The sequence below is a fragment of the Erinaceus europaeus genome, chromosome 15, assembly GCF_950295315.1.
Source record: "Erinaceus europaeus chromosome 15, mEriEur2.1, whole genome shotgun sequence".
NCBI classification, from domain to species: Eukaryota; Metazoa; Chordata; class Mammalia; order Eulipotyphla; family Erinaceidae; genus Erinaceus; species Erinaceus europaeus.
Genome location: NC_080176.1, coordinates 15661651 through 15677139, shown reverse-complemented (window position 1 = coordinate 15677139; position 15489 = coordinate 15661651). Strand labels below are relative to the sequence as shown.

The 15489-nt window shown below is 39.6% G+C and overlaps 1 protein-coding gene across 4 annotated transcripts in view; it reads right to left on the bottom strand.

Moving 5' to 3' along the window:
• Positions 1-15489, bottom strand: part of PDXDC1 (pyridoxal dependent decarboxylase domain containing 1) — a 67335-nt gene that overhangs the window by 38516 nt on the left and 13330 nt on the right. For all 4 annotated transcript variants that reach the window (XM_060172938.1, XM_060172939.1, XM_060172941.1 and 1 more), the window contains exons 2-7: positions 14084-14157; positions 13514-13579; positions 9903-9983; positions 6614-6760; positions 5345-5534; positions 3335-3403 (exon numbers count right to left, since the gene is read on the bottom strand). In XM_060172938.1, the coding sequence (XP_060028921.1) occupies positions 3335-3403; positions 5345-5534; positions 6614-6760; positions 9903-9983; positions 13514-13579; positions 14084-14157 (627 nt within the window). The remainder of the gene's footprint in view (positions 1-3334; positions 3404-5344; positions 5535-6613; positions 6761-9902; positions 9984-13513; positions 13580-14083; positions 14158-15489) is intronic.

Below are 15489 nucleotides of genomic sequence, written 5' to 3'. Positions count from 1 at the left end.
CCATACATCAGATAAGAGTTTAATAACCAACATATATAAAGAGCTTGCCAGACTCAACAACAAGACAACAAATAACCCCATCCAAAAATGGGGGGAGGACTTGGACAGAATATTCACCACAGAAGAGATCCAAAAGGCCGAGAAACACATGAAAAAAATGCTCCAAGTCTCTGATTGTCAGAGAAATGCAAATCAAGACAACAATGAGATATCACTTCACTCCTGTGAGAATGTCATACATCAGAAAAGGTAACAGCAGCAAATGCTGGAGAGGATGTGGGGTCAAAGGACCCTCCTGCACTGCTGGTGGGAATGTCAATTGGTCCAACCTCTGTGGAGAACAGTCTGGAGAACTCTCAGAAGGCTAGAAATGGACTTACCCTATGACCCTGCAATTCCTCTCCTGGGGATATATCCTAAGGAACCCAACATATCCATCCAAAAAGATCTGTGTACACATATGTTCTTGGCAGCACAATTTGTAATAGCCAAAACCTGGAAGCAACCCAGGTGTCCAACAACAGATGAGTGGCTGAGCAAGTTGTGGTATATATACACAATGGAATACTACTCAGCTGTAAAAAATGGTGACTTCACCGTTTTCAGCTGATCTTGGATGGACCTTGAAAAAATCATGTTGAGTGAAATAAGTCAGAAACAGAAGGATGAATATGGGATGATCTCACTCTCAGGCAGAAGTTGAAAAACAAGATCAGAAAAGGAGGTGGTGCAGTGGATAACATGTTAGACTCTCAAGCTCGAAGTCTGAGCTCAAGCCCCAGCATCACATGTGCCAGAGTGACACTTCGCTTCTCTATTTTGCAAATAGTGAATAAATCTTTCCTTTTTTTTTTTTTTAAGGTAAAGGGAGAGAGAATCATAAAAGAGGAATTAAAAAGAGTTATGACTGTAAAATACAAACTCCATCACCATCTCTGAGTCAAACACACACACACACACAATACCTGTGAACACTGTAAAGATCTTTCTTTTACATCTTTAAAAGTAACCCTGGGAAAGACCAGAGAGATAGCATAGTGGTGATGCCAAAAGGCTCTGAAGTCCCAGATTCAGTCTCCAGCACCACCATAAGCCAGAGCTGTACTCTGGGAAAAACAAGCAAACTTTTTGGGGGAGCAGGAGAGGGGGTGGGGGGCGAGGCATGCCTGGGGTAGAACAGTCTGTTTATCTATGTACAAGGCCCTGGTTGCTGGTCCTAGCACTACATGGGAGTATCACAGCACTAGGGGAAGTTCCCTAGACGGTGGAGTCATGCTATGACCTCTTCCTCCCAATCTCCCTCTCTCTCTGTCTCTGTTTTTCTATGCGTCTCTTTCCCATTTCCTCTTTTTAAAAATTTTTATTTATTTATTTATTCCCTTTTTTTGCCCTTGTTTTATTGTTGTAGTTATTGTTGTCATCATTGTTGGATAGAACAGAGAGAAATGAGAGAGGAAGGGGAAGACTGAAAAGGGGAGAGAAAGATAGACACCTGCAGACCTGCTTCACCACTTGTGAAGTGACTCCCCTGCAGGTGGGGAGCCAGGGCTCAAACTGGGATCCTTAGGCCAGTCCTTGCGCTTTGCGCCACCTGTACTTAACCCGTTGCGCTACACCTCGACTCCCTTTTCCTCTTCCTCTTAACGTAAATTAAAAAAAGATTAGAAAATTTGGTCAGAGACTCATGGAATCATGTGTATGCTGTGTACCAGCACCCTTATTTAATTAATTATTTGATTGATTAATTAACTAACTAATTAATTAATTAAATAAATGAACAAATAAGTAGTCTAAGCTGCCAAGGGGGTGGTTCAACAGGTAGAGCACAGGCCCTGGGTTCTGGTTTTCTCTCTGTGTCATTAAAACAAAGAACCCCTTTAGTAAAAATAAACCTGAAAAAAAAAAAGAAAGGAAAAAATGGAATGCGAGCTCAGACTGACAGGGATGCAGAGGTTATACAGGTTCCTGTGCTAAGTATGAATAGACATGGGCCTGAGATCAGATCAATGGGGTTTACAGTTATTGACATTTATATACTTTTCCCATATTTGGGAGCCTCTCTCTGCTCTGATGCAGCTTTCAGTCCTATTCCCAAATTTGTCACCATCTTCCCAGGCAATACTCCTAGCCCACCTGCAAGTTAGCTGTGGGACTCAGGAAAAAATTGGTAAAGTCATAGGCCCCTTGGGATATACCTAAAATAGACTTCCTAGCTTTTTCCAAAATGGAGACTCCAAATCTCATCTTCTTTATTCTTATCATTAGGTTCCTGATTATTAAACAATTTGTTCTGCTTTATATCGTACTGCTTTTCAGCTGGCAAGGTGCTAATGCTACCATGATGCCAACCTGACTTCCCTGGGCAGATAACCTCACCAATGTGTCCAAGGACCCCACCTCTCCAGAGCTCTGCCCCAGTAGGGAAAGACAGAGACAGGTTGGGAGTATGGATCGACCTGTCAATGCCTATGTCCAGCAGAGACTCAATCACAGAAGCTAGACCTCCCACCTTCTGCACCCCATAATGATCCTGGGTATACATTGCCAGAGAGATAAAGAATAGGGGAACTTTCAGTGGAGAGGTGGGAGTTATAGAACTCTGGTGGTGGGAACTGTATAGAATTGTACCCCTCTTATCCTTATCCTACAGTCTTGTCGTCAACCATTATTAAAAAAAAAAAAAGAAAAAAAGGAGTGCTCAAGAGCCAGTCCACCATCATGGATTAAAATACAGTAGCATGTACTATGCAAATGAAATATCTAAGCAACAAATAAATAAGCTGATAATTATCTGGAAACCAAAACACAACTTCAATTAAAAGGAACATACAATGACACAGGAGGTGGTGCAGTTTGGATAAGATACTGGACTCTCACACATTAGGTCCAGAGTTCTACCCCTAGCAGCACACATGCCAGAGTGATGCTCTGGTTCCCTTTCTCTCATTAATAACTAAATAAATCTAATAAAAGGAAGAAAAAAAAAGGGACAATAGTTTCAAAACTTTTTTTTTTGCCTCCAGGGTTCTCTGGGGCTTGGTGCTGGCACTACAAATCCACTCATTATCCTGACAGTCATTTTTTTCCATTTTATTGGATAAAGAGAAACTGAGAGGGGAAGTGGAGATAGAGAGGGAAAGAGAAAGATAGACACCTGCAGACCTACTTTGGTGCTTGTAAAGTGTCCCCCCCTGCATGTAGGAAGCCTGGGGTTTGAACTGGGATCCTTGTGAGGGTCTTGTGCTTAGAACTATATGTGCTTAGCCAAGGCACCACTGCCTGGCCCCCTCAAAATACTTTCTGTATTAATTTACACACCCAAAGAAGAACTTACCATTTGATGCTGGGATCCAAACATAGTGTTACAGGGTACACGGCACAAGCATGGGAAGGGCAAGCCGAGCTGCAAAAATAAACATGCAGCTTTGTAAGACAGAACTTTGTCACCACTCACTTACGCCCACAAAAGACTGTCACTCTGATACAAGTAAAATTACTCTTTAAAAAAAAATCTCGGGGGTCAGGTGGTGGCGCAGTGGGTTGAGTGCACATGGTACAAAGCGCAAGAACCGGCGTGGGGATCCCGGTTTGAGCCCCCGGCTCCCCACCTGCAGTGGAGTCACTTCACAGGCGGTGAAGCAAGTCTGCAGGTGTCTGTCTTTCTCTCCCCCTCTGTATTCCCCTCCCCTCTCCATTTCTCTCTGTCCTATCCAACAACGAACAACATCAACAATGGCAATAATAATAACCACAAAGAGGCTAGGCACCAAGCCCAGCAATAACCCTGGAGGAAAAAAAAAAATCTCTCTCCCTAGGAACTTAATAGACAGATATCAGAATACATTTAGAAAATCAAGCCAAAAAAAAAGTAATTTTCCAGAGCTGTGATTTTTTTTTTTGTCTCCAGGTTTATCGCTGGGGTTCAGTGCCCTGAAGCTCCGAAGTCTCAGGTTCAATCCCGCATACCAGTATAAGCCAGGACTGACAGTGTTCTATATATATACATACACACACACAGAGAAATTGAAAGTACAAATATTTCCCAAAGACCACTAATCTATTACTATTAACAACTACAGACTTTCAAATATTTTCTAGGTATAGATCTATGCATTTATTTCTTCTGGATATAAAATGAGCATGACTGGGAGTTGGGTGGTAGTTCGCGGGTTATGCGCAAGTGGTGCAAAACAAAAGGACCAGCATAAGGATCCCGGTTTGAGCTCCCAGCTCCCCACCTGCAGGGGAGTTGCTTCACAGGTGGTGAAGAAGGTCTGCAGGTGTCTATCTTCCTCTCCCACTCTGTCTTGCCCTCCTCTCTCTATTTCTATCCAACAACAATGACATCAACAACAACAATAATTACTACAACAATAAAACAACAAGGGTAACAAAAGGGAATAAATATATAAATATTTAAAAAAGAGCATGACTATTTTATATATACTGTTATGTCACTGGTCTTCTTAGGAACAGAATACCCTTACACTCCTTTTTTAAATATTTATTTACTTTTGTTACACTTGTTTTATTGTTGTAGTTATTGTTATACTTATTGATGTCGTCATTGTTGGACAGGACAGAGAGAAATGGAGAGAGGAGGGGAAGACAGAGAGAGGGAGAGAAAGATAAGACACCTGCAGACCTGCTTCACCGCCTGTGAAGTGACTCCCCTGCAGGTGGGGACTTACACACCTTTTGAAGACTGGATTGCTGACCCCAGTCTTGGATTTAGAAGAAAGTAGTCACCTGCAGGGGGAAAGCTTCACAAGCGGTAAAGCAGGGCTGCAGGTGTCTCTGTCCCTCTCCTTCTCTACCTCCTCTTTCTTTCTCAATTTCTGTCTCTGTCCTATAATAAATAAAAATGGGAGTTGGGCAGTAGCACAGCAGGTTAAGTGCAGGTGGCACAAAGCGCAAGAATTGGCATAAGGATCCCGGTTTGAGCCCCCAGCTCACCTCCTGCAGGGGAGTCAGTTCACAGGCGGTGAAGCAGGTCTGCAGGTGTCTATCTTTCTCTCCCCCTCCCTGTCTTTCCTTCTCTCCATTTCTCTCTGTTCTAGCCAACAATGAGGACATCGATAACAATAACTACAACAATAAATGAACAAGGGCAACAAAAGGGAATAAATAAATTTAAAAAATTAAAAAATAAGAAAAATAAAAGAAAGTGGTTTGCAATAGTTACTCAGTAAGCAATGTTTCTATTTTGGACATTTCTTGCCATAGAGACTATTATTTTTTCACTCAGAACAGTAATTATACTAATGGGTCTATGCATCTTGAAAAGTATCAGGAATGAACAAAAAAAAAAAATCTTTAAAATATCCACCTTAAATCACATTACCTGATTACAAAGGTATTGGCCCAGGCCAGGTCTAGCAGCAGCACTAAGATATATGACAGGTTTCTTGTTATATAACACATTGAATCCATTCACTACAAAGTCTTCATAACGAGAATGAATGGCAAGCCTACAGATCTTTGCAAGTCCTTCTCTTTCTTCATCATGGAAATAAGCACAGCCATTTTCATATCTGTTAAGAGACATCCATTTAGTTTGCTCTGTCTTTGGGATTTTATATCCCAATTTTATAATCATGGAAGTATTTCTTTTCGCAATCTAGAAATTGTCACCTAGATGAGTCAAAAGTGAAAGTAAAGACATGTCCTCATTTTAGATGGCTGCTAGCTCACTACTGCTGGAGACTATAAAGCAATGAGACTTCTTCCTCTATATCCAATTCCATAAACAGCAGAAACTATGAATACCAGTAGAGAACAGGAATTACTTATATATAAAAGGTTAAAAAAATAAAAACATGGTTCTGGCTTATTCTGCAAAGCCAGCAGTGAGCAGTGCAGGGCCAATTCTTAGCTGAATTTCAGCCCTAAAGCATCCAAAGTAAATCAAGTTATCAAGAACATTAGTCATGCTAACTTTTGCTTTTATTAACCATTATTATCTGTTTAGAGCTTTTTAATTTGTAATCTCCTACTCTGGGGGTAGAGAATTTCAATTACAGGTGTTGGATTTTTATTAAAACAGAAGTTTCTTTTAGCCCAGAAGGTGGTAGAATGGGAGACTACTAAACCTGTAAGCATGAAACCCTGAGTTTGGTCTCTGGCACCACTTATGCCATCTCTCTCTCATGAAATAAAAAGGAGGTGGCAGAGGGGGAAGTTAATCATTCCAATCAGAATCCTGAATTTGTTAGTTTCTTATAATCTTATAAGCCAATATAATTACTGTATAATTACTGTACTATATATAATTACTGTACCTAACACAACATTATCTCTTATGACAGCATTCCCTTTCTACAAAAGCACAAAACATTATTTAGATTAAAATATCTGAATCCATTTCACTGTTCTATTTTCCATCAACAGGTGCCTTATAAAACAGGAACCCTTAAGGGAAAAAAAATGACATCACTTAAATCTCACAATAATTTTATTAAATACATATAAATGCTATTCCATCCCTGCCCCCCTGCTCCATAGAAGAGGAAACCAAGAACTTGAGAGTTTAAGTAACCTTTCCCTGGAGGAGAGAAAAGGCAGATCTGAACATATGTTCTTACTGGAAAGTAAAAATTCTTAACATCTTTACCGGAAAATTCTGCATAGCCACAATGTAGTGTCTGAAAGTATCCTGGTTGTAAGTTTTCGCAGCTTCTCTTTGTCCAGAGTGGAAATATAAGCTCCCAGACTGTGACCTAACAAAGCTATATGACCTTGTTCTCCAATGTTCTGGATTCTGTGAATCAAAATTCATTAAATTAAAAAAATTAGGCAAAGTATAAGGAAAGAAATAAAACTTAGTGATACAGCACTTTATAGGAATTTATGCTAGACTTGAAGTGCACTTAATTGTTTAGAAGGAAGAAATTCAGATAAATTTAGAAAATTCAATGCACAGAAAGTTTGAGAGGAAACTATTTTAAAATGTTGAGTTCTAAGAGCTAAATATTTTTTTATTGAGATTTAATTAACAGACAACTTTGGAATAGTTTCTTAAAAACTGAAAACAAAGTAAGCACTATACAAGAACTATGAAGTGTAGGGTGAGAAAAATGTATAAACATTTTTTTCCAGGAATATTACATGGTGATCAACTCCCTGCACTAAAGAGCCAGTTATAACAATACAGAACATGCAGGTAGGAACATGCAGTTATTACTATATAAATAATTTCAAAGGATGGACTAACTTCCATTATAAAGAATAACTCAGTCAATAAGAGACAAAATAATCAAACAGGATATTGGGCAAAGGAGACAGCCTAAATAGTAGGAAACAAACAGATTTTAGAACATACAAAAAGACAGTTAATCTGGCTCATAATAAAAATGGAAATTATGCTGAAATACCATTTCTCAGATTGACAAGAACTCTTAAATCTGATAATACATCTGCAGGTAAGAAGACACTCTCATACACTGATGGTGGGACTACCAAGGGCACAAACCCATGAAGGCAAATTAGGTAATATCTTTTTTTTGTTCTCCCCACCAAGGTTACTGTTGGGGCTCAGTGCTTGCACAATAGCTCCAATGTTCCTGGTGGTCATTTCTTTTTTCCCCCTTTCCTGTCTTTCTCCCTCCCTCCCTTCCTTCCTTCCTTCCTTCCTTCCTTCCAGAGACAGAGAGAAATAAAGGAGAAAGAGAGAGGGAAGAGAGATACTTGCAGCATTGCTCCACTGCTCCCATAGCTTTCCTCCTGCAGGTAGGAATTGTCTTGAACCCAGAGCCTTGGGCATGGTAATGTGTACTCTAATGTGTGTCACTACCCAGCCCTGAGGCAATATATATCAAAACTATAAAAGCATTAACTGACTCAAATTCTCTCTCTAGGACTTAACTTCCAGAAATATTTGCTCTGATAAGATGTGACATATAGGGAGTTGGGCGGTAGCGCAGGTTAAGCATAGGTGGCACAAAGCACAAAGACCAGCTTAAGGATTCCAGTTCAAGCCCTCAGCTCCCCACCTGCAGGGGGGTCGCTTCACAGGCGGTGAAACAGGTCTACAGGTGTCTATCTATCTCTCTCCCCTCTGTCTTCCCCTCCTCTCTCCATTTCTCTCTGTCCTATCTAAAGATGACATCAATAACAACAATAATAACTACAACAACAATAAAAAGACAAGGGCAACAAAAGGGAAAATAAATAAACAAAAAATTTAAAAAAAAGATGTGACATATACACAAAGATATTAGCTGCAGTAATGCCAGTAACAATAAAACATGATTAGGAGACTAGACTGGCTTATGGTGGTACAAGGGACTGAACCTGGAACTTTTCTTTTTTAATTTCTTTATTGAGGGATTAATACTGTTTACAGTCAACAGTAAAATACAGTAGTTTGTACATGCACAGCATTTCTCAGTTTTCCACACAGCAAGTCAATCCCCACTAGGTCCTCCTCTGCCATCATGTTCTAGAACCTGGAACTTCTGAGCCTCATGCATGAAAGCCTATTTGCATAATCATTATGCTATCTCCCCCCCCAAAACAATTCATCTATTTAAAATGAAACTGGAGCTCAGTGGTTGTGCACCCGGTTAAGTGCACATATTACAGAGAAAAAGGACCTGGGTTTAAACCCCTAGTCCCCATCTGAAGGGGGCGCCTCACAAGTGGTGAAGCAGTGCTGCTGGTGTCTTCGCCCCTATCTCTTCCTTCCTTCTCAATTTCTCTGTCTCTATCCAAAGTAAAACTAATTAATTAAAAAAACAAATAAAGTTAAAGGGTAGAATTTTTATTGGTATTCAGTAAACTTTTAAAACAGTGAAAAAGCAAGGTGCAATACATGCACGGCATTTATGTATGAAAGTGTGCATACATTTTGCATGTGCACACATACACATAAAATCTCTAAAGGATAGTAAAGAAATGGGCAACAGTATTTATAGGGAGGAGGACATGGTAGAGAAAGAAATAGGGTGGTCCGGGAGGTGGTGCAATGGATAAAGCACTGGATTCTCAAGCATGAGGTTCTGAGTTCAATCCCCGGCAGCACATGTACCAGAGTGATATTTGGTTCTTTCTCTCTCTCCTTCTATCTTTCTCATTAATAAATAAATAACATCTTAAAAAAAAAAGAAATAGGAAAGAACATTGCCTTTGTATTCCCTTTTTAATTTCTTAAATTTAGGAGAATGCATTATTAACTATTTCAGAAAATTTAAAAGAAAATGAAACTAAATAGCTACAAATTAATAAACAAAAAACAAACAAATGGCTAATTTATAGACAGTGTGGACTGACACCAATCATCTCAGCTGCAGCAACTTTTAGCAACCAGGAGCAGAAACGGTTATTCTGTGGCCCCTCTGCCAACACTTCCCTGAGAGAGGACACCACAAAACTAGAATTTAGTTTTAGCAAGTGCCTTTATTTATTTTTTTATATATATATTTTTATATTTATTTTTATTTATTTATTCCCTTTTGTTGCCCTTGTTGTTTTATTGTTGTAGTTATTATTGTTGTCATTGTTGTTGGCTAGGACAGAGAGAAATGGAGAGGGGAGGGGGAAGACAGAGAGAGGGAGAGAAAGATAGACACCTGCAAGACCTGTTTCACCGCTTGTGAAGCGACACCCCTGCAGGTGGGGAGCCAGGGCTTGAACCAGGATCCTTATGCGCGTCCTTGTGCTTAGCGCCACCTGCGCTTAACCTGCTGTGCTACAGCCCGACTCCCGCAAGTGCCTTTATTTTACAAAACATATTATATCAAAGATAGAATTATCTTTAAAAAGGAAAAAAAAAACCCATCATTAGTATTATACATAACTCTGAATACTCATAACTCATTATTTCAGTAGCTGATAAGGATGCAGTCAGTGAAAATCCAGAACACAGATACTTTCAGAGAGAAGCTGCCAATCTTTGTCCTTACCGAGTGCTCTGGGGTTCCTCATCTTCATCTCCATGCATCAGATTCTGAACCAACTGGAGAATGCTTACCATATCTTGCCCACTGCAGGATAGAAAAAAGAATTGATGGGTTAAGTGCACATGGTACAAAGTACAAGGACACTGGTTTGAGCCTCAGGCTCTCCACCTGCAGGGGAGTTGCTACACAGGTGGTGAAGTAGGTCTGCAGGTGTCTATCTTTCTCGCCCCCTCTCTGTCCTAGACAAGAACGACATCAATAACTACAACAATAAAACAACAAGGAACAAAAGGGAAAATAAATATTAAAAAAAAGTGAAGACTGTTTATTGCTAAAGTAATAAGCACCAGCAACTTGTCATGCAGATAAGGTAAAAAATGCTTTAACTAAAGAGCCAGCTCAGCAGGTAAGGCTTATTACTTGCCATGTTTGAGGCTTAGCTTTGAGCTTCAGCACCACATGGAAGTTTTATGGTACCAGGAGAAATTCAGGTGCTGTGTGTGTCTCTCTCTCTGAATGAAAAAAACATTTTTTTAATAGATTTTTAAAAATATTTATTTATTCCACTTTGTTGCCCTTGTTGTTTTATTGTTGTAGTTATTATTGTTATCATTGTTGGATAGGACAGAGAGAAATGGAGAGAGGAGGGGAAGACAGAGAGGGGGAGAGAAAGACAGACACCTACAGACCTGCTTCACTGCCTGTGAAGCGACTCCCCTGCAGGTGGGGAGCCGGGGGCTCGAACCAGGAACCTTACACTGGTCCTTGTGCTTCACACCACGTGCGCTTAACCCGCTGTGCTACCGCCGGACTCCCAACATTTTTTTTTTTGCTAAATGAATGGAAATATAAACAATAAAAGGTTCTTTGTTGTGGCTGGGGAGGCAACTCAGTGGATAAAACACCAGACCTGCATATGTGAAGTTCTGTGTTTGATCTTTGGCACTGCAATGTTGGAGTGGTGCTCTGGTGTGTATCTCATTAAATATTTTTTTTAAAGTTCTCTCTTTTGGAAAAATAATCACTGTCAGGACATTGGCCCCAAATCCATTCTCCTCACAGTGCTAATCTTGACAAAAGACAGGTTCTGATCTTGGATTGTATAACGATCTGACCAAGAATACCCTGAAGCAGAGGCATACTTACTTGGGTGGCAGCTACATGATTTGAGCAAGTTACTGAAACCTGATAAACCTTACATTATAGAGCTGTGAGGAAGCAATTAGTCAGTGCACTTAAAGACTTTAATGCTATGCCTGGTATTTGCAGTTAGCATTATTAAATATGAATACATCTGATCAGTGGCTTTAATGCCCCTCTTACTCTGAGAATCAGATGTCTTTTGAGTATCTCCCCTACAGGAAACTACTGTGGGACCAAAGGGACTCTACCTCCCTGTAGCAGATTTAGGACACACAGATTTATAGCATTTGATTCCTGTTCAGAGATATGAATGCATTTCATACCTAGAGAGCTAAAATCAGCACTGAATCTACTCCAAGGAGTAGTGAATATTTTAAAGTGTTAGTATCTGGGTGTGTTGGATATGACATTTATTGACACATAGTGACCCTCCCTCCCTCCATACTTTTACAACCATGTATAACGAGGTCAAAGGACAATTTAAAGGAGTTGTATTGTTTACCTATGTGCAGTTTCCTGGTTATAAAAAAATAAGTTTGGTAGAAACTAGGCTGGGTTTTTAACTCCAGGATGAATGTTAACATTCTGTGAAACTTTCACTCTAATAGCTACTAATTTTACTCATCCTTCCTTGATAGTTTGAAAAAAGACTTGATAGATTTGCTTCATGGTCAAAAAACAAGTCACTCTGCCAATAATTGGTTACACACCTTTACATTTTCATTTATGACATAAAAAGGATATATATTTTTTCTCATTTCTTTATTACTACTGATTGAACAAGAGTTTTTACAAGACTATAAGATTTTGGGAGTGGTCCGGGAGGTGGCGCAGTGGTAAAACTTTGGACTTTCAAGCATGAGGTCCCGAGTTCGATCCCCAGCAGCACATGTGCCAGAGTGATGTCTGGTTCTTTCACTCTCCTCCTATCTTTCTCATAAATAAATTTTAAAAATCTTTAAAAAGGGAGCCGGGCAGTAGCGCAGCGGGCTAAGCGCACATGGCGTGAAGCGCAAGGACCTGCATAAGGATCCGGGTTCGAGCCCCTGGCTCCCCACCTGCAGGGGAGTCGCTTCACGCTTCACAGGCGGTGAGGTAGGTCTGCAGGTGTCTTTCTCTCCCCACTCTGTCTTCCCCTCCTCTCTCCATTTCTCTCTGTCCTATCCAACAACAATGACATAAATAACAACAATAACCACAACAATAAAACAACAAGGGTAACAAAAGGGAATATTAAAAAAAAATCTTTAAAAAAAAAAGATTTTGGGGTATAATTTCACCATTATACTTTGTAGTTATCATCTACAAAAATTCTGTGGCCCCCACACCCTTCCCCAACCATCACTGTTCTTACAAAGTCCAAGAGACAGTTTGGCTACCAAAAAAAAAAAAAAAAGACAAATTTGGGGTCAGGGCACACTGGGTTGAGCATACTTGTTATCATGCTTAAGGACACAGATTCGAGTCCCCAGTCCCCACCTGCGGGGGGGGGGGGGAGCTTCACAAATAGTGCGGCAAGTCTATTTCTCCCCCTTTCTCCTTTTTCTAAAAAAAAAAAATCTGCTTATTATTTTTAATTATTTTAAAATATTTTATTTATTTATTGTATAGAGACAAAGATATTGAGAAGGAAGGAGAGAGACATTTGCAGCACTGCTTCACCACCTGTGAAACGTCCCCCTGCAGGTGAAGTATCAGGGCTTGAAACTGGTTTTTTTTTTTTTTTTTTTTTGCCTTCAGGGTTATCACTGGGGTTCAGTGCCTGCACTATGAATCCACTGCTCCTGGTGACCATTTTTAATTTTTATTGGATAGGACAAAGAGAAATTGAGAGGAGAGGGAAAGACAAACAGGGAGAGAGACAGAGAGACACCTGGGAAGACAAAGAGGGAGAGAGACAGAGAGACATCTGGAGACCTGCTTCACTGCTTGTGAAGTGACCTTTCTGCAGGTGGGGAACTGGGAGCTCAAACTGGGATTCTTGTGAGGGTCCTTGTGCTTCGTACCACCGTGATTAACCCACCACCACCCAGCGGGGTCTTTGAACACTGTGACACACATGGTCTAGCAAGTGTGCCACTACCCAGGTCCCCCCTCTCTCCCTATATATCCTTCCATTCCCTGTCAATTTCTGTTTCTATTTACACAAATAGACAAACAGCCTGAAGCCAATAATTTGTTGTGCAGGCATTAAGGCCCAGCAATAACACTGGCAGCAATAAAAATGAGTAAATATATATATATAGATGGGGCTTTTTTTTTTTTGCACAAAAAAGGGAAAAGCATGTAAGTGCAGCAGTAGTACCTATCAGCCAACAGTACTTCTGTCTTCTAATACTGCATCACCTAAAATTTTAAATTTGTTGTGTATTCACAAAAAAATAAGATTAAAAAAAATCAATCAATGGTAAACCTTGATTTAATAAAAATGTACACCTGAACTAAAGGGACTTACTTTTATTGCCACCTACCTGCCTTGGAGTGGCCCTGGAATATCCCCTGACACGAGCTTCTTTCCATTTTCTTCCTCTGTCCTTCTAATTTAAAGGAAATAAGAAATTGTTTAACTTTCAAATTTCTAACATGTGATGATACAAATGTGATATTATTTATAATTTTTTAATGACTGTCACTGTATGCTAGATTTGAAAAATGTGTATCACACCTCCCTCACTCAATTCAGCTCCTCAGACGAGAAGTATGGTTCGATTTCCAGGAAATGAGAAGAGCATGAAAGTAAGTAATACTTTAACTTATTTCTTGGTTAGGTGAAGTCCTTCATCACCTTATATAACGAATATTTACAGTTCAATCAATATACTGACTCTTCAAATTACAGGTCCTGCTCTACAATTTCGAAATTCTTTAATTACAAAGCATCTTCTATGCAAGACAAATACCAATTTTAAAGTCAAGCTAAATAAAGTTCAGCCAAGTGACAATCTGAAACCAAGAGTTGTCTTTACATGAGGAACAAGTGCCTCCAGTTCTGTGACAGGTTGAACATGTTTAGTAGGGTCATTTCTGTTCCACAGGCTCACCTTTGAGTATCCTCTAGCATCTTCATTGCCTCCTTCAAGTTTTTTCCCATTTCAGCCAATGTAGGGTCTGCTATCTGGAAACAGATCGAAGAATAAGTATTTCAGCAACATAAATCACCCATAAAAACTAAATCCAAATGGTCCAGGAGGAGGCGCAGTGGATAAAGCATTGGACTCTCAAGTGTGAAGTCCTGAGTTCAATCCCCGGCAGCACATGTACCAGAGTGATGGCTGGTTCTCTCTCTCCTCCTATCTTTCTCATTAATAAATAAAATCTTAAAAAAAAAACTAAATGCAAGCCTATTTTCTTCCAGGTATATTATAAAATGTTTATTATAAATTACATATTTGATTAAAACATTACAATGAGGGCAGGAGAGATAGCACAGTGGTTATGTAAAGCACTTTTTAGGCTTGAGACTCCGAGGTCCCAGATTCAATCCTTAGCACTGCAAACCAGGGAAGAATAGTTATCTGGTTTAAAAAAAAATTCTGAAGTACAAATACATAGTGTGAAAAAGTCCACAAGTTCATATCCCAAGAGAAGTCATTTTAAAATCTGACACATATCCTTCTAAATTTCCACTTTACTCTTATGTACCTCTCTGCAACTTACTTTTTCTACTTTATTGGTGACTATGATTCTATGGTAGTATGTCTAGTTTATTGTTTTTAGTGGTTATACTTTATTCAACTAATGGGCCTTTAACTATTCCAGTTTCTTTTTGTTATAGGAAATAAGATTAAGAAAAGGCTATAGTGTATGCTATTTGTCTCACTAGCACAGAAGGATAATAAAATGGACACTGAGAAAGATACTCATATCCGAATCCCTGTAATCTGTGAATACCTTGCATAGCAAAGTCCTCACATATGTGATTAAGAACCCTGAGATAGTGAGAGTAGCCTGAATTATTAAGGTGAGCACCATGTGTATTCCTATCAGAGAAGCAGAAGGCTACACAGATAGGAGGGAACTATGTGAAGAAGCAGAAGGAGATCTAAAGATGTTGGCTTTGAAAATTAAGAGTGACAGGACCATAGACTAAGGAAAAACTGCTGGCAGGCAACTTAGGTTGGGATAAGAAAGACACTGTCTAGAAAGCCCAGAGGGGGTGCATTCCTACCAACACCCTGGTTTCAGCCCAATGATACTGATTTCAAGGCCTCCAGCATTGTGAGAATACACTTCTGCTGTTTTCAAAACACTTCATTTGTACTGATTTGTTACAGCAGTCATAGGAAAATAATACACTCATAAATCAGTAAGTGGTTCTATAGACTCAGGAAGCTTATACAAGCTGGTAGTAATGGCTGTCTCTAGAAGGCAAATGGGAGGCTGATTATAGTGTTCAGAGGGGGTTCATATTTTTTCTTTCTTTTTTTTTTTTTTAAGGGGAAGAGAA